We start from the raw sequence: 20,927 nt of genomic DNA on the forward strand, positions 1-20,927 counted from the left end.
TTTAAAAGAGAAATGGATAAATGCAAGGTGACGAGTTAACTGGATGCCATACAGCACTAAGCAGTCTAACAAAGGCCACCGATACATCAAACCTACGGCTGTTCCAAGATTTAAAATAATGCATAATTTCTGTTTGTATTTTGTAAATATAGATTTATACTATTCTATTCCGTTTTTTATTAAAATATGATAATATGAAAAGACGTACTTAGTAGTAATAAACATACTCCAAAATGTGACACATTATACTATACTCATATAATAGAAAGCAAAAAAATGCACAAAAAAATATTTATTTGTGAATTATCGATAACAAGGCTGACATCCCTTAGAGCATAGCATCAAGTTAATGTCATTAATGTAGAGTGATACAAATTTCAACCTTATCTTTATGTGTTGAGGTTCAAAGTTATATGTATCGAAAACTAACGCCCTCTGTTGTGGAGTAGCTGAATGTTTTCGAATTTGGAATTTCTGAGCAAAGAGAAACAAAACAGCTAATATGCCTAGAGATGTTATATTAAAATAAACCGTAACAGGGTGCGTTAGGGTACATATTGAAATGCTGAATTTATAACCTAAGTCAGTTTTTACTCAAATTAAGCTGTCCAATCAAAGGCAAAGTTTACTTGTAGTGTACTGTATAACTATCGATTTAAATGTGTGGGTTTGGCGACACTGGTTTTCATACTTATTATGACATTATAGCACTTCTATTAGTTTTTACTGTTCTGTGATGGAATAGCATTTTGAACAAATGATTATTTTTTGTTTTTTCAGAGCTTGTGACAAGAGCAGTAAATATTTTTTTACAAATTAATAGGTTATATCGTAAATATATTTTACTTATAAAAATGTGAGAGAACACTGAAAAGTAACGAACTTCTCGCTGAAGCTCATTCTCAAACAAAAAAATTATCATCTCATTAACTAAAGAAATACCTATTGGTAGTCGGATTGAAAACAAAGCTTATTTGCAATAATAATTTAAGTTGGTTAAGTTTATCAATAAGACCGAATGAATTAAACTGTTCATTAGGTAACTAGTTTATTTAATTTAAATATTATATCGAATATAATGTTATATATATATAAGAATTAAATCATCACCGTGCATTCCTTGTGCCTTATTAGGAATTTCTTGCGTAAAGCTAAATAGTTATAAGTAGTACTCGTATTATTTTTATATTAGGTAGGAACTTATTATATATATTATATATTATTACTATTCATAGACATATAACAATTTGAGTTTTTTTTTAGGTTTTAGGCACGTATAACTTTAACAGAAATCTTACATTGGGAAAAAGTTCTTAAAAATATAGGACCTAGGACCTCTACATCCCAACTTCAGTATATCACTACTTTTTAGGACACCATGTGTAAAAACTATACATTTTCTCATTTTGTTAGCGTATTTTTTGTTTTTCCTTTTTGCTTGTGGTTAGATTTTTGGTTACCTCATATCTGTTCTGTTCGGTTAAAAGTGTCTGTGAATTATTTCTCGTCCTAATATTTATTGTACTGATAAATACAGGTAATACAATAAATAAATTTTGTTACTGCTATGCTAACTTATCTGTAAAACACATAAAAAAATGTCTTCAGAGATTTCGTTACCCAACAACGTATTTTTTTTGTTGTAAAGTTTAATTTTTTCCCTATTCAAATTGGTATTTGTGAATATAGATAATTAAATTATAAATCTTGATTTTCCATAGTAGTACCTCCCTAACACCTTACTTGACGAAACATTTTTTTTTCATAATTAATAACTAGATATAGAGTTATGTAGTTATCTATTTAATACATTTTTCACAATATTATTCCTTAAAATATATTGATAACTGATAATTTAAATGAAATATTAGTGAATTTTACAATTAAATAGCATATTTTTAAGCATTGTAAATACATGTAAGAATAGTGAATTCTGTGCCAAAACGTAGACTAAACTATAGTATACATCTCATTTATTTTATGGAAATAAGTTATAAATATTATATGGTTAGAGCAGTGGTGGCTCAGTGGTGAGACCTCGGACTTCGAATCGATAAGTCCGTGGTTCGAGACCAGGCGAGCGCGCAGGAAATAAATTAATTTTTCAATTTATCTGCGCATGTTGTAACATCACCACTGCTCGAACGGTGAAGGAAAACATCGTGAGGAAACCGACATGTCGAAGAATTAAAAAGTTCGACGACATGTGTCATCCGCCAACCCGCACTTGGCCAGCGTGGTGGATTATGGCCTGTACCCTCATAGGAGGCCCGTGTCCCAGCAGTGGGAACGTATATGGGCTGATGATGATGATGATGATGATTATATGGTTAATTGCTTATCTTAAAATTGAAGTTTTTGAATCCAAAGAAACTTGTATGTTATATAAATGTAATACTCTATATAAGTCAGGGTATATAATAGCTAAAATAAATTTTAGTTTTGTACTTTATTGAAACAGTATGGTTTCATATTTATTTTAAGTTTGTAAAGAGCAATAAGAGATTTTATAAATAAAAAAGTATGCTTAATTTCGTATTTTATTTCATTTTAATTCTTTACAATTTTATACAAAACACTATACAGTTATACTCACTAATTTTGTTGAGATTTTTTTATTGGTTTTTCTTCTCTTACGCCATCTTGCTTATTCCAGATTCCATCGCCGCTAAAATGATATTTTTTCTCAATTTCATAAAGTGTTAAACTTAAAGTCTGGCTATCGGAAAGCTTGGAGTAGTTCAAATTGGCGTTATACGTATCCATTTCCGTTTTGAATTTTTCTCTTGCCATCAAATCACCGTTTCGCATTTTTTGAAGGTGTTTGATATGTTTTTCTATTTCTAACCTAAAATAAAAAGTTTCCTTATTTTAATTTAATGCTTAGGTATAATAGAAATCAAAATAATAATTCTTTCCACAAATTGTCATATAGTCTCAAACTAAAAGCATAACAAGTTATTGAAGTGAAACTTCTTTATGCGCGTTGAGAGTTAAATTTTTGAGGTAGCGTCATGGCAATACCGTCGCGTCATGAAGTAAGGCTACGATTTTGGTATCTTTGAATTTTGCCAAAGAAGTTTTGCTTCTGACACGTGTGCTGGGCACACACGCTCTTTAGTCTTTTACTTGACTTAATTGGCAAGTGACTTCTTAATTTTTACATATTATTTCTAACATATTCCCATTGAAAGCTCAAGCATTTGCCTAAAAGTATACAATAAAACGACTTACACTGGGTACAAGAGTAAATGGCAGTTATCCAATATCACTTGATCCGGAAAATGTTGTTTCAACAAACAAATATTTTCGTATATAATGTGCAAGGAAGTATGCAGCCAGTACTTATGTCGCTTGAGATTACTTAAAATAGTTTTTTTGCTCATCTTACTCCCTTGCAATGATGTTGTTATTAGTATTACGATATCTCGGCTGCACACTTTGCTGCCAAAACTATTGATGTATCTGAAACGAAATGCTTATGATTAAAAAAAAAATAGATTAAAATTATAAAGTTATAAGCCGCAGGCACAGTTAGATTTAACTACTTAGTTGCCAACATTAAAAAAAAAAACAATTTTTTCAATAATTACTCCGGAGAAAATTACGTCAATCTATAATTTCAATGTTGTGTCCTAAAATACATTTAAAAAATATCTGCATCAATTTTTTTTTCTTTAGGATTGAAATTAAGAGAATTATGAATCATTCAATCATCACCATGTACAAAGCATCGGAAGTAGTCGCGTAAATCAAATGTAAAAGTTCTTATTTTTTTATACGAAATATACTTACGTATTGAATATTCTGTGTGCCGACACAAGATGATTCAAACTGAAACACTGTTTTTTAGCAGTTTGAATTTTTGATAGTCTGTTCATCACTTTCTTTTGGTGAACAACTAATGTAAGTACCTGTTGACAAAAATCTATATATTATATTAATCCAATATATAGATTTTAATTCGATGCGATTTAATACAATAATATTGTTATTTTCGTAATAAATTGTATTAATGTTGAATTCATCTTTCATTGCGTCGCGTCGTTATACAAGGTTCAATTTTGATAACAAAGAGAGCCGAGATTTTTTGTAATTTTTTTACTTATTTTGACATTGTACCTTTTAATAACGAAATACTTCAATTAATTTTTTAACAGCTAAAAAGGTCTCAATGCTATTGATAAAAATTTAACGAAAACATTTTGACGCATTTGTGTAGCATTAATTTCATTTCAATTTTTTGTAAAAATCAATTTTCTATCTCACAACGAATTATTAGATTCAGATAATATAGGGTATATTGGAGACTTGTAGAAGATAAATAGATTTGAATTTGAATACTTTCATAAAAAATTCACATAGGTACTTAAAAAACAACACAATCACTAATTTCACGTTGTCAAAACGGTTGTGTTACAATAACTACATTATTTCGTTTCAGTAATGTTAAATGCCTATTGTTTTGCTCATTAAAAAACTCTGCTATTTTGCTTCGGACAAATTTTGAGCGTGATAGTTCATTTAATTAGCTGTTTATTGTATGACATGTTCCTTTTTTTCAAAGGATAGCAGATATCTTACTTACTCTAGGGTTTGTTGCTAGTACTTTATACTCCTTCATATTGACAAGCTCATTGAGACGATCTCTCACTGAAGCAGGATTCATACAGAACACCCTCAAACATCGCCTCTGCGCTTCTTCTGTTATTTCGTATTGCTGCAATCATTTATTTTTACATAATTTTTTTATTTTTTTGACTAATTTGGTTTTTCTAGTTCTAATTATTGTTTGGGTTTTAACACATTGAGATAAAATAAAGTAAGATATAAGTTAGCGCCGACATCAAACCTTATAAAATTTTACATGAATAATGTAAAAATAAATTATGTAAACTACCTAAGTATAACAGCATAGATTTTGTCCGCAAAAGAAATATACACAACCGAAAAATATACAACAATAGATATATGTGTTGAACACGGGAACTAACCTGTAACAAATCCTTAATTTCCAATAGTGAATTATAGTTATTTTTCAATATAGCAGGCTCCAGTCTTATTGCTTCTTTAATTTCAATCCCACCCAATGTGTCAACATTTTCTAAAATGAGATTTGTGTTGACAGGGTCAGAGGATATTATAAAACCATTTCTTCTTATAACTTTCAATTCGAATTTTATTATATTTTCAGCTATATCTATAGCTTGTCGAATATCAGACATGGGCCTATGTCTTAGAGGCAAATAATTTTTACAGTATTTTGCAAAATCTTCATTGCTTATGTGTAGTCTCCACTCAAGGTATCTCTCTAACACACTTGTTCGTATAGTCACTGCAAAATTAAAGTACTTTGAGGAAAAAATAACAGAACATAGAATTAAACATCAAATCAAAAAAGTGCAATATAAGAACCGTTATGAGAAATGCAAGCATCCCACTTTGAAATAATTATGAATCATAATAAAAAACTAAACATATCCTTTTTGGTAAATAGTCTTTTATTTATGTATTAATGTTTGTACATAAATACATACTCAATATCTGATAAATTAAAATTACTTACAAATACTTGTATTTGCATCAGAAAATTTTTTCAAGGATTTCTGCTGATCAGGCCACTCTTGAAATATGGCAAGTAAAACCTCTTCTAAATTAGACTCATTATTGAGAAGACCTTCTTTTTTCAAATAGGATATTGTTCTTGATTTGACTATTGTATTATATCTGAAAAAAAAAAAATGTTAACACTATACTCTATACATTTTACTTTAAAATAAAATTAATAAAAGCTGTTTGCTTCTTGGTTCAATTTTTTTTTAATATTACATACATCTTTATACCTTATTAAATATTTAGGAATTATTTTAGTAAACCCACATTCTTTGAAAATTTCTCCATAATTATCCATAGATATAACATTCATACAAAATAAATGTGGATTGCAGCATGCTTCTTCCGGAGAGATTCCAAACTTTTTAAGTATATCCAATGTAAGATGCAAATTTTCTGTAGTCATGTGAGCTATGTTTGGATCTTTTTTCCTCAAATCTTCAAGATTTTTTGCAGATAATGTTTGGCCTATAATTAAAATAAAAGTAGGTATATTTTTGGTTAGATTATACTCAAGCATGGCGGCCAGAGCCGCGCGCGTTGTTTTTTGTTGGTAGTCTAACTACCAACAAAACAGGGGGCGGGATCCCGACGCGTCACTTTTGTGACACGCGGTGACTCCTGTAGGTGGGTGTAGGCCAACCGTAATCCGGTCCGTGAGGTCGGACCGAGGGCCGCCACCTCTGGTGTGAGGTGGGGGCTGCGAGGGAAACCTCTATAAAAGTGCGCCAGAGGGCCCTTCGACGCGTGAATCACGTTTCGGAGGGCCTATCGGCGCGCGCCCTTCGGCCGGTCGGTGCTGGGGTCGAAGGAACGCCGATGATGGAACAGGGAACAATCCATCATCGGCGAGCGGGTGGCGTGAGCTCGTGTACAGCTTGCGCCGCCCCGGGGTAGGCATTTGGTGTAGGGCCTGGAAACGGGCAAGTGGCGGAGGGCCTGGAAACGGGCAACTGCTGGGCGGGACATGCGGAAGATTGCGAATGTGTACCCGCATCTCGTCTAAAGCAGCTCGTTGGTACACGGTGGGGTTTTAGTCGGTAGGAATCCGACATAACCCACGGCTCCTTCCCCGGGAGCCGTGGGTATCTTAGGCAAGATTTCCCCACTTGAAAAAAAAAAATTAAAAAAAAAGAAAAATACTCAAGCATAGGCACTTTATTAGAAGTTTAAAAGTTTATAACTACCTACTTACCTGTGATTTTTTGGTATAAAGTTACAAATGGTATTTCAAAATTATTAAAGAAAACAGTATTGTGTTTATTTAGGAACCGGTATTGGCTTTTGATAGTTTGCTTGGCGATGAGCAATGAAATTCTCTTTAACTTCATCTTGATTAAGTGGTAACTTTCGTTTATTTTAAGGCACAAGTCATTATTTTATTAGACAATATTATCATTTTATTTTCAAAACCAAGAAGTTCAAAACCTATAAAAATAAAAACAAACAATCTGACAGTGACAGACATATAATCAGCTGTTGGTTTTTTTTTTAATAATTTATTCATAACCATGGATACAAGTCATTCAGTCGCAATCTTAAAATCAGCTGTTGATACTTGAAAGTGTTGTCGCACCTCCATTGAGAAATTTTATAATATTGGCATCTATAAAATTATTTCCATATTCTTTTCATGTGTAATTATTTTTGTTAAAAAATTATGTGTATGTATGGGCCTATTTCTATTATATTTATATTTTATAGCATTTATGTTTAATTTTAAGCTAGGGGCTCGCTTTATTTTTAATTTTGCATTTATGTTTAATTTTGAGCATGAGTGATTAGCACAGATGAGATTGGCATGAGATCACTGATCATCATGCTCTGTGCTGATCATGACTTCATCTGTCATTACTTGCTCTGTGTCATCTGTCAAATTAAATACATACACAAATGATGATAAAAATTTGAAGAAATTAAAATACGATTTATAAAATGCCGACGTACTAATGAAGTATAATTCTGTTAATAGTTGGCTCTTTATCCAGTTCCCAAGCAAGCAACAATAACGCACTAATAATAGAGAATCAACAATTTAAAATAACATCAAGGTAGGTACCTATCAATAACACCAATAATATTAAAATTTTTCAATAACATGTAGCTTTTATTCTTAGCTTTTATTATTGTAAAATATTTATTAGATAATTTTCCAAAAAATATTCCTTTCAGATGGCTTGGTCTGCCGCGGCAAATCACTTCAAACAAACTTGGATAACTACTATAATGAGTATGATACTATTTTGTGGTGTAACTTATTTTTTAATTTGGGCTGAGGTATGTATCATTATATATTTCATAGTCAACGTTCAATCATACGATGCAATTCGGATATTAATGGAATAATAATCTGTATTTCATTCTTTTGCTTTAGGGTCATGCAATAAGAAGTAATTTGATGTTGGAAGAGCTGATGTCTGCAGCTCAGAGTATAGATGTTCATACGCAAGACGATGCAGCGCGGTATGAAGATAAGATTGTTCATATAGTTGGTCCCTTGAGAATCTTAGAGCCAATATCAGAACCTGATTATAATATACAAGTACAGGCGGTAAAGTTAAGGAAGCGTGTACAGATGTACCAATGGATTGAGGAAACTACGTAAGTATACAATATGGAATGAAATTTTAATTTCATATTTATTTTATAACTAAAGATTACTGTGTAATTTAATACCAATACTGTATTTTGTTCATTAAACATCTATACATTGAAAAGTATTAAATACTTATGAGCATAATCTTAACCAAAATATTATGTTTAGTTTGCAATATGTAAACTAATAAGAAATATATATATTGCATTATTTCTAGAGATACAGAGAACTTTCTAAGTGAACCAGCTGAAGAATCACAGAAGACATACTGGTACCGTAAAGAGTGGAAAGATTATGTTGTTGATTCTGCTCTGTTTTATATTCGTCCTGGACATCACAATCCAACATCAATGCCACTCTTTAGTGAAACACACATTGCTGAAAATGTGAAAATTGGATGGATGTATTTGGGTAAGTTGAACTTTGTGTGTATGGTCATAAAGAACCTATTACCGCAATATTCAGATTTTAGGGTCATAGGGTGTATCTGAAGGGAATCTTTATACAACACATACAACACTTATGATTCTCGTGAACACACTTGCTTGTGTGTGTGAGCCATTTCAAACGTTTTGTATGAAGATTCGTACTGGTTGTATCTGTATATATTGTGCTATTACTCAATGCTGAAAGGGATGTTTAGTGGGCCTCTTATGAAAGTTATAAATGGCCATAATCTTCCATGCTAGCAAAGAAAATGTGACACCTAAAACCCTGTTATAGTAAAATTGAAAATCAATCATTTTCATTTTTATTTTATTAAGTACTACATTATTAAGACTCCAAACTCCCAAATTTTTTACTACATTATCTTAACCACTGAGCCACCACTTCTTTTGTATGAATAAACCATTTGCAATTAGCAACAATATAAATTAGTATTAATATTTTTTATTTTATTTAAATTTTAATAATACTCTAGTCTTTTATATTTAAGGATTGGATGTGAAAAGGAAAGTTAATGATTATTATGAAATATGGTCAGATTCAAGACCAGAAAGGAATGATATAAAACTACATTCAGGTTTTTACTACCATGGCAATAGTCCACTGGAACATGAGATTGGTGATTTGCGCATACATTTCTCTTATGCTGGTCGTGAAGATGATATTGTAAGTAGTATTTATTCCTTACTAGAAAAGGATAGGTGCATTGGCATTAAAACAAAAAAGTAGACATTTTAATTTATAACTGGGAATTAGCGCCGATATTGTGGATTTTGTCGCTCATTTCGACAATAACTTCACAGGTATTCTTATTTTATTAATAAAAAAACGACGTGCGGCACTCGGGTACTGCCGCGGTAAAGCTATTGCATGCTATGCCTTCAAGCCACACCTCCGCCCGTCGGAGTGGGGAGCGTGAGGTTTTTTCGTTACGGAATTTCTCGATTCGGTCCCCGCGCTCAAGGCCCGCGATAGAAGCTATGCAATAGCTTAAAAAAATCATTTCACTTATTATTCACGAATTCTTGCGCAAGATGCAATTGCGTAGTTACAATCAAAACTGTGTCCACGGTGCGGCAACGTCGCGTCAGCCGCTCGTCATGCGTTTGTCGTGCGGCGGTGCTTTTTACGTTCACTATAGGCGTAAAATATATTATATGCTAATATATAAATAAAAGTAACAAAGTGAATGTGTGTATTGGTCAATTATATTTTTTTTATTGATTTCTGATAAATAATACATATTTGATTATAGTACACTGCGGTTGGATTAGTGGAAAGAGGCACACTACAACCATATTCTCCCAAAAACTTTCCATCTGCTGATCCAATTTCCCTAATGCGAAAGGGCTCATATAGTTTAAAACAGCTCTACGATTTGGAAAAACGTGACGCAAACACGCACACATGGAAATATCGATTGCTCGGCTTTGTGCAAGTGTTTGCTGCTATAATGACCCTACATCCAGAATGGCTAACTTTATGTGAGTAATTTTGTAGATAAATTTTATGTATTTACGATGATTTTTTATTTTTTATGTATACCTTAGAGGACACTCCAGTCATCTCACGAAACAGAGTAACATTCCTATGCTAATATTTAACTCCGATCTTCCGTGGTGTGGTACTTTCCCCCGTGCGAGCTTCCCGGCAAATTCGTATTGAAGCGTGCTGGACACCCGTAGAGGGTGTCCAGCACGCTTTAAATAAAATTACACAACGTGCGAACAAATAATTTTTATATTTTTTTATTTCGTAATTCGTATTTTTTTGTCAATATATTATTGTAATAATGTAACGAAATTATGCATATTTTCAGTTCTTCAATGTAAATGGGTGTCCAGTAACCTTAGACGATGTACTCGACTCTGGGTCAACTTGGTTCTGTCGTTTTCTTACACCTTGTTCATAATCTCCATTCCTTGGTAAGTATATTGAGATATTTATATATTTACCATTCTATACATACATACATTTTTAAGTATATTCTATGCTAAAATAATCCTGACTTTTTAAAATAAATTTCAAAAAACGTAAAAACCATGATATCACAACAGGGAAGTTAGAAAATCCCGATATAATTACTATGAATTTTATTCTGTATCTGTGTATGTGATAAGTTATTTGGAATCAATCGTTATTTATATTTTGATTTGTGACGTATTTAAGCACGCGAAATTAAGCTCTGTTCTCATAAGAAGATGATTTTATTTTATTAATGTAAACTGCATTGCATAAATTTCTAAAAAACAACGTTCATTCTCGTATACCAGTTTATAATTTGAACCATATGACGTCCACACAGCGTACGCGTAGCCAAAAAGTAAAAAACATTCAATTCAAATTTAAATAAAACCCATTTTGCATACAGGAAAAATAAATACGGCTTATGATTATATATTTGAAATTGATTTATGGTTTATATTGAACATAATATAATTTTATTCTTGAATCAGAATATGCAAATGGAGCCGCGTAATATGTAGATTTCAGTTTGTACGATAACGGTGAAAAACCTGTGATTACATCATAATGATATGAAACAAGTTGAGATAAAATGACATAAAAATTCGAATACTCTATAAAACTTTATCCTGGTATCGTGTAACAGTGGGGTTTTTACTTAAAGCTTCAACAAACTCATCTTAATAATAAATTATCAGTCTCACCAAACGCGAACAGAAGGAAATAGGTATGGAAATTGAATAACTACCAACTAAAATGGGCTTCATGGATTTCAAATTTTGCATGAATATTACTAATAGGTCGCGTCAAGATGGGCTGACCCGTAAGTAAGATTGGAGGCTATATAATGATATTATAAGTGAAAAGTATAAGTTACAACGTGTCGGGAGCGACACGTTGAAATGTGGACTACCTATGTGTAGCCAGAATTGTCTTCAGTTGTCTCTTTTTTGCATTCAAGATAACTGAATCACGCTATCTTATTTTGACTTACAATCTTGTGTGCGTTAGTGTGCCTTTTTTGAAAATCGAATGTTGTTTGTGAACCTTTATAAGTACCTTATAATATCATTTCACAGGTTACTGTTTTGATCATTTTTTTTTTGTTAATTGTATTAATATTCGTGATGTAAGCGTTTTTCTTTTTTTTATATTATGGCAAGGCCAACGAGCAGGCGCAATGCCCGATGTTAAAGTGTGGCGCGAATAGACGTGCATAACATAAGTTATAGGTATTTCTATTAGCATAGAGGGGAATGGTATGGGATAGTAATGAAGATGGGTGGAGTTATCCGTGAATTAAGAGATGGCGTGGTTTTGGCCTACTAACAAATATGATTTTTTCTTAAAAATTTACTTAGTATTTCCATTGCACGCAGGCTGTTCCACAAAGCCACGTTCGGCGCATTAGCGCTTGGCGGCGCGTTACTACCAATCGCGCACTATTCCACGCTCCTCTCGCGCGACACGCGCCGCGCGCGGTACGAGGACCGCTGACGCATGCGCACTGCGATACCGCACCTCGTCGAAATGTGCGTTATGGCGCTCACGTACGCATTCGTTGCGTACCAATTTGTTGAACGATGAATGTGTATTTGTGTACAAATAAATCACATTGAATGTATGTTCCGTTCTGTCATTATATATGTGTATGGAGGGGAGTAATTGTGTTCCGTTCTGTCTGTGTACAGAGTAGTTATGTGTTTTGTCACTAAAAATTAAATAAATAACATTAAATGTATGTTCTGTTCTGTTATTATAAATGTGTATAGAGGGGAGTAATGCTGATGTAAGCTGTGTTGTGTATCTTTTTAAAGATTCGGTCGGTGGAAGAATAAAGTGATAGGTTTAAAGGACTCAAAAAGTAATGTTAAGCTCTTGAACTGTATCCTGTGCTACTTATGTATTAAGTGGTCGATATTTGTAACTTAATGTTTTAAGACATTGCTACTAGAATTTTGAGGTATTTTAAATATTATAAATACATAAGTAAAATTGCTAAAATGTAAAGTGTTTTAGTCTGGTCCTTGTTATTTTTCAATGTTTTTGTTGTTATTTATTTTCAAGATGAAAGAAGAAAAAATAATTATTTTATATTTATTAACACGCAGTGTGTCATGCGTTTGTGACTGGTTGTGCTTAAATTCGGTTTTCAGGTAGATCAATAGCCTCGAATAATGTAAAAGTCCATATAAATATTGTGTACCTACTTAATATAATTATAAATAAGTACGTATTATTTGACGGGTGGGTGACATATTACATATCATTTCATCTTCATTGATACTATTGCCTTTGGTATTTTTATACTGCTAAATGCTAATACCTGTGTACAAACTACAATTTTGTATTGCATTGTGTAATTAAGCTATAAACTTATTCACTACCTAACTACTTTCTATGAATGTAGTTACATATTTATAATTCTCATAAAATAGTTAGAAGTATTACGTGGTATTACTCTATGTATAATGACCACAACGGCTGTACCGAGCCTCAGGTATGTGCGCGGCGAGGCGGGGGAGAGTACCGACCGTTCCGTTTCTTTCTTACTTCTAATTCGTGCTCTTTCTTACCCGGTCCCCGCCTCACCGCACATACCTAGGAACGCGGTACAGCTGCAGCGGTTGCGTACAAATTTATTTTCAGAATTTGTAACACTGACCATAATATTTATAATTAAAGTGATGTTTGTTATGAAAGGATGCCTCAGATATGTGGATCTTTGCGTAAATGAGATTTTGATATAAGAATTAAGAATACTGTATACAATTTTCCGATGCATTTAAATAAAATATCTTGAATGAATGAATTATTTCTTTTATTTTTTAACCTTACAATTACGAATACAATCACACTAATAATTCTACTAAGTAATTGAACTCTCTAATACCTATTATATATAATTATGAGGTTGCAATCCATACTTCCATCCATACTAATATTATAAATGCGAAAGTAACTCTGTCTGTGTGTCTGTTACTCAATCACGCCTTAACTACTGAACCAATTTGAATGAAATTTGGTATAGAGATATTTTGATACCCGAGAAAGGACATAGGATAGGTTTTATCCCGGGAAATCATTCAAATCCCACGGGAACGGGAACTATGAGGATTTTTCTTTGACTGCGCGGGCGATGCCGCGGGTGGAAAGCTAGTACCTCATAATATTACTACCACTAGATAAGTAAATAAAACTAAAAACCTTATAAAAATGCAATATTTCTTATTATATTATATCAAAATAATATTAAATGCATTTTCATTCAAAGTCATTCAAATTATGAAATAGTACCTATAGTATATTTAACCGACTTCAAAAAAAGGAGGAGGTTATCAATTCGGCCGGTAGGTATATTTTTTTCCTTAATTTTCCCTAAATATAACTGTACTTTTTATATGTTCTATGAATCATATCCTTATTATTTGTTTTTAAATGCGTTTATTTTAATTAAAACATCATGTTTGAGTCGCACTTCTGTTTACATCAATGGTATAGTCTTATGCTTTTCGAATGTCATTAAACCATACAAAAATGGAGCTGTTTAAAAACCGCTAGAGAACCAATCTTTGGGTAAATCTATGTCTTCGATGTCCACATCCTCTCCGAAAGTATTGCTAAATGTGTTTGTGAAACTTTCTTTAAAGTTGTTGAAGTTATTCCTGACTTTGTTTGAGTTTTTGCGGTATATTGGCCGACCTGGGTACGATACTACATTCAGATCTTTGTAGTTATCCTGAAATTAGAAGAGTAATTGATAAGATATTGTTTATGGAAAGAAGACGCTTATTCAATGATCGCTCCAATATCAGACTATATTTGTACCTTTTGAAGTAGCTATGGTTTGTTTTGTATTACTGTAGGGATGGTGTGAATGAGAATTTACTGAATATTTTTGCCATGCAATTCAATTCCTACTAACATTAGGCACTATTTATTAAAGTTTGGGAATATAGTGTGTTTCGTAAAATTTGGTATTATTTAAGTGTTGCTCTAGTATATCAATGAAAAGGTTACCCTAATGCCTTGTATGTCGTCTTCATGCAGTGAAAATATTTTGATTCCAAGGTCATAAATAGGGTACATCATAGCTCCGGTTACGTCGGTGTGTCCCATACCAATAACGTGGCCTATTTCGTGGGAGACTGTCTGAAAATATAAAAAAAAATCATATAAAATTTATTAGGTATCTTTTTATGGGTGAGTGTGTATCGATCTAAAAAAATATAATAGCCACTTGATTTGTGTAATTTAGAAACGTATATATCTTAACATCATTCAACTTTAATCATACATCAAGATCCAGTCTTAATGCCCCTGCCACACTGCTACTCGCGCTGCTCATCGCTCTGCTCATCGCGCTGCCGTTGGCCGCGACATTGCCCTCTCTGCCCACACACTGCTCTAGTCTCTACTCGCGCGATTAATCGCGACGAGGACGGCGATCGCGCGATTATGTGGCCAGTCACTCGTACTCGTATTGCCGGTCCTTTGACTCGCGCGCAAAAACCGACAAAATTGGGAGCTGTGAGCAGGACGATGAGCACTACGAGTGGCATGACGAGTAACGTGGCCACACTATGTCTCTGCCTACTTTCCTCGTTACTTCCCATACCACTCGTCGAGTGTGTGGCCGGCGTAATTAAGGCTCAGAAAATACTGGGCATCCCATTGATTCATCAAACAAAAATATGTATATGTTTGTAACCCATATTTTTTAGTCTAGAAATAAAGTTGCTGAAAATGAAAGTTAGAAAATGTATGTGAAGATTCTACCAGCTCACATAACAAGAACTGAATAATATATTAAGTATTATGATTAATAAAAAAAAAAAATAGATGACGTCACAAAAACCGGTGACGCAAGGGTTAATTAAAAATTGTTACGTACAAACTAATACAAACTGGTTTGAGTTTCATGGATTTTGGCTTAGATTGAGTTTTGATTTTCTATAATTATTATTATTAATTGAAGTGTAAGTTTAAAAGATATGTGAATTGTAATTTCATAATTAAATTTAGCTACTAAGGTATTTTTCGCATTAAAATTGTTAATTATAAGTTTGTTGTACAACACCAACACAGCTTTTAATTTAACAGCTTTTTATTTTATTAATAATGTTTATTATTAGTTAACTTCTTAAATAAATTTTTTATTTCTTTGTTAAAGATTGTTGTTTCTCATCATGTTCAGAGTATACCGACCGCAACGTTCCTATTAATATAAAATATGATTAACAGGAAAATACAACACATAAATTAATTACCTAATACATAGCTATTTCTCAAATGTCAATTCTACTATTCAATTAATTTTACCAAGATGAAGGATGGGTTTTTTGAACTTTTCTTACGTCTCAGTATGAAATACCAAAAGGAATTCCCACAAAGAAATACCTAAATCTAAGTACTTAATCTAAAAATATCTACAGCAGCTTGCAACTTTCAGCAGTCTGTAGATAGGTACTACCTACCTACCTAATTATTGTGAAAAATGAGACGCCAACGCTAAAGTTTGTTAATGTTTTGATAGAGTATCAAGATTCTTGGTAATTTGGATACAGTTTAGAAGAACCTACACATTCGGATTCGTCAACAGATCGCAAGCCCAATAAATATTATTTAATAAAACCACTTAAACATACTTGGAAAAGATTAGGTTCTCCTCTAGTGAAATCCTGTGTCCATGGTATGTCGTCATTTAATGTTATAACGCTGGCTTGATGTTTTGTTTTCTGTAAAATAAACATCAGAATTAGTCTTCAATAAAAAAATCGAATTTAGTGATATGTATTTATTTTATAATTTATATCTATGTACCGTGTTTCCGAACGCAATTCTATTGTCAGGCTTTGCGGGTAAATTACCAAATCTGAAATAAAGTTTATTTATTAGTTACTTTAACATAAAACAGTTTATTTGTATTTTGAACTAGTGGTGGAGCTTAAAATGTTAGCGCTGGCGCTTGAAATAACGGAAATAAACGTGGTTTTAATTTCGATTGATTGAAGAAAGATCTCTCCTTTTCGTTAGGTAACTACTCTCGTAACATGCAAATATGTGCACATGTTGATTTTAAATATACATATTTATTTTCTGAATTCTTTTAATTACTCTTCATAAAATTGTTTAAAATACATCCATATTAATGATGGTCAGGTTCGATATTATTTTTTCTGATTGCAAAAATTCGTTACCTAATTTCTATGTCGGTGCGCCCTGAGTCTTTCTTCGTGAAAGTGATTCCACTTGGTTCAGACCAGACGGAGAATCCTAAGAATATTAACGAATCCACCTCTTGCTTGCTCATTGTGGACGAGTATTGGGTGATCTTGTATGTGATGTGCTTCTTGGGCCAATGTCCTATAAGAGAAGGTGTTATAAATCAATAACGCATCAAAGTACCTAATACTATTGCAACATTTGTCATTGCTTCTTCAATTCAACATATCGTAGCGTTTGCCTCTCTGCCCCGTTTATCGAGGAAGGTTATTTATTATCAATTAGATAACCTTCCCCGATAAACGGAGCAGATTCAGAATAAAAAAAGGTCAATCGAAATAGTAGTTCCAGAGATTAGTCCGTTCAACCAAACAAACTTTTAAGCTTTATAATATTAGTACAGATATGGTAGCCAATTAGCCATATGAAATGGGAGTAAATTTTAAACAGAAATAAGTTAACAACTCACCATTCGTTGTATACCTCTTCGAGCGGCGTCTACCCCTCAAGATATCCTTGCCTTCACATCTACTCAGAGACATCAAATATTTGGTTGAGCTATCTAGCATTCCTAAAACGGATAGAATTGAATAAAATCTCACTCTATTCTCAAGTCTCAACCGACTTAAAGGAGGTTCTCAATCCGACTGTATTTTTTGGGTTTGTTACCTCAGATTTTTCGACTGGGTAAAGGAGGAGGATTATTTTTTTTATCTCAAAGCTAGTGCCTCCCGGTTGGTGCCACAAACATTTTGAGGCCATGACCATAAGAAGGCGGTTTAGCTTATAACTTATTTTTCAATAACTAATTGTAATTTCATAACCTTTTCAATAACAGTTGTCACACAATTTTACCTGTTGCTGAAGTTTTTGCGTAATTTTGAAAAGATCGGAGGGAATTCGCGAAGGTAGAATCGTCAACGTTGCAGTGTCCATTACTGCAACTCAAACTTTTTCTACTCAGGTAACCGAAGTCTACCAAGTATCGCTGTGATATAAAGGAATATTATTTTAATAATTATACCGCTTATTGGGCATACCAAGATTCTTGGGCATACCTAAAAAAGTACTATATAACACAAGATACATTGGTGCCCAAATTAGCCTTTATCTTGTGGACCAACAATATTATTAAACTTTACATTATTTATTCTTTTGAAACCTGTACAATCCGTGGTAATTAACTACTTAAATAACTAATTAGTGACTTTATGAGTTCTATATGAACTTATTAGGTATATGATAAACAAACAATATGTGACAGAATATATTGCATGGATCATTTCGGCCGGTTGCAGACCGACCATACGCACGCGTAACTTTGCTACGCACTGCATACGAGGTCCGTCGGTCAAGCGCGTCCGCATGCGTAGCGTCGGTCGACTGACGCACTATGGAAACAATTTTTTTCCATTTGTTTCAAAAAAATGAACGTGTTCAGTGCTGTACCGACCGGTGCACTACGTGCATGCGTGTATCGTCGTTGTGAACATGAACATCGATACCAGGTCTAGTCAGTTTACTGGTACGCAGAGCACTGAATGATACAAAGTACAAACTGATACGCATTGACGGTCGGTCAATGCGTATCGTCAGGACCGACGGTACGCACTGATACGTCGGTGAAGCTCTGCAACCGGCCTAAAGCTTATAAATGAAAACTTTAAAAAAAATATATACTTACTTAAAAAATTGCAACTTTAGCTTTTTGCCATTTCATATTAGTATTGACTGTACTGGGACTCGGTTGTAGGTATAATTTTTGTTATTGTTCTACAGTTGAATCATGAATGTTCCAGACAAGAAAATGCTGTTAAAACTCAATTATTTGTAGGTATGCGTCAAGTCAGTGGCTCGTCTTCTCGTATAATATTGCAGTACATGTTAGAAAAAGAAGGTCGATCTCGACCAACAGACGATCCCAGTTAATAAATTAACATAAATGTATGACTCACCGCATATTGTTTATCATTCGATGAAATATATAAACTATGACTGAATTCACATAAAACACCTAATACTGTCACTAGTAATAACCTCATGTTTGACTTCAAGTGGTCTGTACTTAACTAGGTATTATACAAAGCTGCAGTCTTATTTATGTAAACAGAAAGAAGCCAAAGACGCGTATTTACTTTATTTTTCCTCCTACAAAACAAGTTTGTAAATAACAGATTCCCTGTTTATGACGAATCCAATTTGTTTGGCCCAGAACACCACTGTTATATCATATCAACTAAATAACAAGGATAATTTGAAATATTTGCGTATAGTTTGTACCTATTAACAACTCACAAATGTGAATAATAAATTAAAGTAAAATAAACAGAAAAACTCATTAGGCTCAGGAACATAACACAGAGAGGGACTAGTTCCACAGGTCATCAGGTACCACTACACTGGGCCAGTTTACAAAGCTTGATGTGAAAAAAAAATTAGGAAAAGAGTGCATTGGCGCCCTGATTTTTAACCGACTTCAAAAAAAAGGAGGAGGTTATCAATTCGGCCGGTATTTTTTTTTTTTTTTTATGTATGTACACCGATTACTCCGAGGTTTCTGAACCGATTTACGTGATTCTTTTTTTGTTCGATGCGGGATGGTGTCGAATTGGTCCCATAAAAATTTTATCTGGATAGGCCCAGTAGTTTTTATTTTATGAGCATTTTTGTCTGTAGGTATTTGTAAATTTTGCAAGTGCAAGTTTGAAGTCGGTTGTTTTTAACGCAGTTATCACTTGTTGTAGTCCTTACGACACGATCTTTATTAGAGATAGATTAGAAATTATAAAATCAAATAAAAACGGTTGTATTCATGTAGGTAGTTGTAGTTTGTTGATGTTCCATGTATCCGGACAAAGCGGTTTGATTCTACGTATACATTCTTTATACGAACCGTAAGGAACTGCAAGATGCTTCCAGAATCCGTGTTCTCCGACGAGTACTATCTGGGGGAACTACTAACATAAGTAAATAGGTACCTTCTTAGGAGGGATAGGTACATTCTTCAAACGTCACTACGATTGTTGTTACAGCTGTTAGACAGTTAGAATGATATTGAATCACTTCGGATAACCTTATTATTTGTAAGAATAACGTATGTTTTACTTACAGATAATAAGAATAAGAATACTTACCTACAAATAAAATAAGTTTTCAAATGAGACCATGTTAAAGTTTCAAATACATATACTTAATATAGTTTTACCTAAGTTCATATTTAAAGCATGAAATACAAAGTAAAAAGGTTCAAAGAAAATCTTGAAGGCATCAGTTAGATTTTCCATGACCATGATTTTTGATTTTAAGCTATTGTATAGCTTCTATCGCGGGCCTTGAGCGCGGGGACCGAATCAAGAAATTCCGTAACGAAAAACCCTCACGCTCCCCACTCCGACGGGCGGAGGTGTGGCTTGAAGGCATAGCATGCAATAGCTTTACCGCGGCAGTCCCCGAGTGCCACACGTCTTTTTTAGGGTTCCGTACCTCAAAAGGAAAAAACGGAACCCTTATAGGATCACTTTGTTGTCCGTCTGTCCGTCCGTCCGTCCGTCTGTCAAGACCCTTTTTCTCAGGAACGCGTGGAGGTATGAAGCTGAAATTTATATCAATTACTCAGGTCTACTGTCCCTTGAAGCTGTGAAAAAATCAAACTTCTAAACCAACGCAATCAAAAGATACAGCCGTTTATGCCGCAAATTTCCGACTCTTGCAAGGGAATCAAAACCTGCAGGGTGCTTCCCGTGAACTCAGAATCTTGAAATTTGGTACGAAGCAACGTCTTATAGCATAGATAAAGGAAAAATTACGAAAACCATAAATTTTTAGTTACATCACGTCATAATATTTTTTTTTTAATTGTAAACCTTGCAGGTTTGTACGGAACCCTCGGTGCGCGAGTCCGACTTGCACTTGGCCGGTTTTTTTTATTTATGTAGGTAATCTGCACATTTCCAAATTGTATTAATAATTAAGGTTAAAAGGTTTATACTCAAAGTCAAAACAATTCTTAGCTTTCAGTAGATTTAGAAATATTTTCCATTCAGTTTTATAATATCTTAAAAGGTAAATTAAAATACAACAC

The 20,927-nt window shown here is 33.4% G+C and overlaps 3 protein-coding genes across 3 annotated transcripts in view; 1 reads left to right on the plus strand and 2 right to left on the minus strand.

The window, feature by feature from the left end:
* The window catches only part of LOC123704025 (transcription termination factor 5, mitochondrial-like), a 22,277-nt gene extending 15,229 nt beyond the window's left edge, over positions 1-7,048 (minus strand). Inside the window, exons 1-8 of the mRNA XM_045652275.1 lie at positions 6,809-7,048; positions 5,844-6,081; positions 5,567-5,727; positions 4,995-5,335; positions 4,589-4,720; positions 3,796-3,914; positions 3,235-3,465; positions 2,597-2,848 (exon numbers count right to left, since the gene is read on the minus strand). Coding sequence (XP_045508231.1) covers positions 2,597-2,848; positions 3,235-3,465; positions 3,796-3,914; positions 4,589-4,720; positions 4,995-5,335; positions 5,567-5,727; positions 5,844-6,081; positions 6,809-6,944 — 1,610 coding nt within the window. The 5' untranslated portion in view covers positions 6,945-7,048. The remainder of the gene's footprint in view (positions 1-2,596; positions 2,849-3,234; positions 3,466-3,795; positions 3,915-4,588; positions 4,721-4,994; positions 5,336-5,566; positions 5,728-5,843; positions 6,082-6,808) is intronic.
* Positions 7,049-7,483: 435 nt separating this feature from the next.
* On the plus strand, positions 7,484-13,066 carry LOC123704104 (transmembrane protein 43 homolog). Its single transcript, XM_045652385.1, has 8 exons — positions 7,484-7,664; positions 7,786-7,890; positions 7,988-8,214; positions 8,427-8,620; positions 9,147-9,322; positions 9,912-10,140; positions 10,476-10,581; positions 12,001-13,066. The coding sequence occupies exons 2-8, from the start codon at positions 7,786-7,788 to the stop codon at positions 12,116-12,118; spliced, it is 1,155 nt and encodes a 384-aa protein (XP_045508341.1). The 5' UTR covers positions 7,484-7,664; the 3' UTR covers positions 12,119-13,066.
* Positions 13,067-13,773: 707 nt separating this feature from the next.
* LOC123704137 (72 kDa type IV collagenase-like) lies at positions 13,774-18,942 on the minus strand. The gene is made up of 8 exons (XM_045652432.1): positions 18,802-18,942; positions 17,702-17,834; positions 17,316-17,417; positions 16,822-16,987; positions 16,445-16,496; positions 16,270-16,359; positions 14,642-14,773; positions 13,774-14,360 (listed from the first exon to the last, which is right to left on the minus strand). The coding sequence occupies exons 1-8, from the start codon at positions 18,886-18,888 to the stop codon at positions 14,169-14,171; spliced, it is 954 nt and encodes a 317-aa protein (XP_045508388.1). The 5' UTR covers positions 18,889-18,942; the 3' UTR covers positions 13,774-14,168.
* Between the last annotated feature and the right edge of the window lie 1,985 nt (positions 18,943-20,927).

This window comes from Colias croceus, chromosome 2 (assembly GCF_905220415.1).
Source record: "Colias croceus chromosome 2, ilColCroc2.1".
In the NCBI taxonomy this organism is placed as follows: domain Eukaryota; kingdom Metazoa; phylum Arthropoda; class Insecta; order Lepidoptera; family Pieridae; genus Colias; species Colias croceus.

Excerpts from the sequence above, each read along its gene's own strand:
- LOC123704104 (XM_045652385.1), top strand. The coding sequence starts at position 7,786 with ATGGCTTGGTCTGCCGCGGCAAATCACTTCAAACAAACTTGGATAACT. Across the intron at positions 7,891-7,987 it reads ATTTTTTAATTTGGGCTGAG|GGTCATGCAATAAGAAGTAA; the intron begins GTATGTATCATT and ends CTTTTGCTTTAG. Across the intron at positions 10,582-12,000 it reads TTCATAATCTCCATTCCTTG|GCTGTTCCACAAAGCCACGT; the intron begins GTAAGTATATTG and ends CATTGCACGCAG.
- LOC123704137 (XM_045652432.1), bottom strand. The coding sequence starts at position 18,888 with ATGAGGTTATTACTAGTGACAGTATTAGGTGTTTTATGTGAATTCAGT. Across the intron at positions 16,988-17,315 it reads GAAGAGGTATACAACGAATG|GACATTGGCCCAAGAAGCAC; the intron begins GTGAGTTGTTAA and ends CTTCTCTTATAG. Across the intron at positions 16,360-16,444 it reads GAATTGCGTTCGGAAACACG|AAAACAAAACATCAAGCCAG; the intron begins GTACATAGATAT and ends TTTATTTTACAG.